The 1329-nt window shown below is 44.5% G+C and overlaps 1 protein-coding gene across 1 annotated transcript in view; it reads right to left on the bottom strand.

The window, feature by feature from the left end:
• LOC102885652 (transmembrane epididymal protein 1) overlaps positions 1–450 on the bottom strand; it is a 906-nt gene extending 456 nt beyond the window's left edge. Inside the window, exon 1 of the mRNA XM_025043880.1 lies at positions 1–450. This exon is cut by the window's left edge and continues 456 nt beyond it. Within this exon, the coding sequence (XP_024899648.1) occupies positions 1–450 (450 nt within the window).
• Positions 451–1329: the final 879 nt, after the last annotated feature.

Genomic DNA, 1329 nt, shown 5'->3' with positions numbered 1-1329 from the left:
TGAACCCTGAACATGTGATACAAAGAGCATCAGGAGCACATAGAAGATCAGGACCAGGGTACCTTTTTCTAGGAGCACACATCTCTGAGGCAGCAAGTTCTTGCTCATGACATCTATACAGCCATTGAGGGCGAGGAGGATGAACATGGTGAGGTGCTGCCACTCTTTAGGGTACATAAATCTCGGTGGCACCTTTTTGTTCATCAACACCATCCCATCATCAAGACAGAAGACTACATAAATTGTTAAGGTGGAGCCAGTCACCATCTTCATCAAACCTCCATAGGATATTGTCCATAGCCTGGCCCATCTTCCCTTATTCCTAGGAGGACACGAAGCACATAGGAGAGAGTCACTGACTAGCATGGCCTTAAAGAGCACTGTTGCCTGGTACAGTCCATAAGAGAAAAGATACAGCCCTGGGTATAAATGACCATTGAACTTTCCCATGAAGTTACAGGTCTTTATGACTCAGAACCTCTCTGCCCTCCTCTCTGTTGAGGACCCCTGAAGTTTTGGGCTGCATAGACAGTACTCACTTCTACCTACTTTTATCATCTCCCTCTGCCCACTGCTCTGAGACAGAATGGAAAGTTCTGGGCAGGAGCCTACACTACTGGGGTGATGGGTCTCATTGTTACATTCCATTCTAGTACACTGGGAACTGACTTCTGCCAAAGAAGGGAGATGAGTATTTCCTGGTATGCAGCTGTGAGAATGTGTGCTCTCATGAGCTATGTGTTTGGGTCTTTGAGATGTCTCTGGTCACACTTGTCCCTCTCTTGCACAGCTTGGTTTCTTATTCTCCAGCCCAGCACTTAGAGGATCAGTGGAGATATGCGCGGACATGGAGATTATTCGGAAAAGGCCTGGGTTGCTCACAAACATTTAGGCATCCGCTAAGACTCCTTACTCATATTTTTGGTCATATAGTGAAAGCAAATGTATTCTTCCTGAACATAAAAGTTTATCAACATTTGGGTCAGGAAGCTTACATATATACATACTGACCCCAATCTGGCCTCTTTGTTTTTCTGTGACAGATTTCGGGGACCACCAAGAAAGCCCCTCATCTGCCCCTAAATCTCTCTCTGCTGGACTGTAGATGAATCTGAAAATCCACCTTTTGAGATCAAGTTTGGGATGTTAAGGTGCAATTTATTAAAATGCAGATAAGTTGAGACAATTAGATTCAGTGAGCCACTTATATTTAATGTGAATTAGCTCAACTTGATTTGCTCCTTAATTATCGTTTGCTATGTAGGTAGAAAGTGTCCTAGGCACTAGGTGACAGCCAGTTGCATCTGAGGTGCTGTATCCAAGGCAAGA

This window comes from Pteropus alecto, unplaced genomic scaffold (genome assembly GCF_000325575.1).
Source record: "Pteropus alecto unplaced genomic scaffold, ASM32557v1 scaffold101, whole genome shotgun sequence".
Classification (NCBI taxonomy): domain Eukaryota; kingdom Metazoa; phylum Chordata; class Mammalia; order Chiroptera; family Pteropodidae; genus Pteropus; species Pteropus alecto.
The sequence above is the reverse complement of the archived record's forward strand: the minus strand, read 5'-3'. Positions and strand labels throughout refer to the sequence as shown.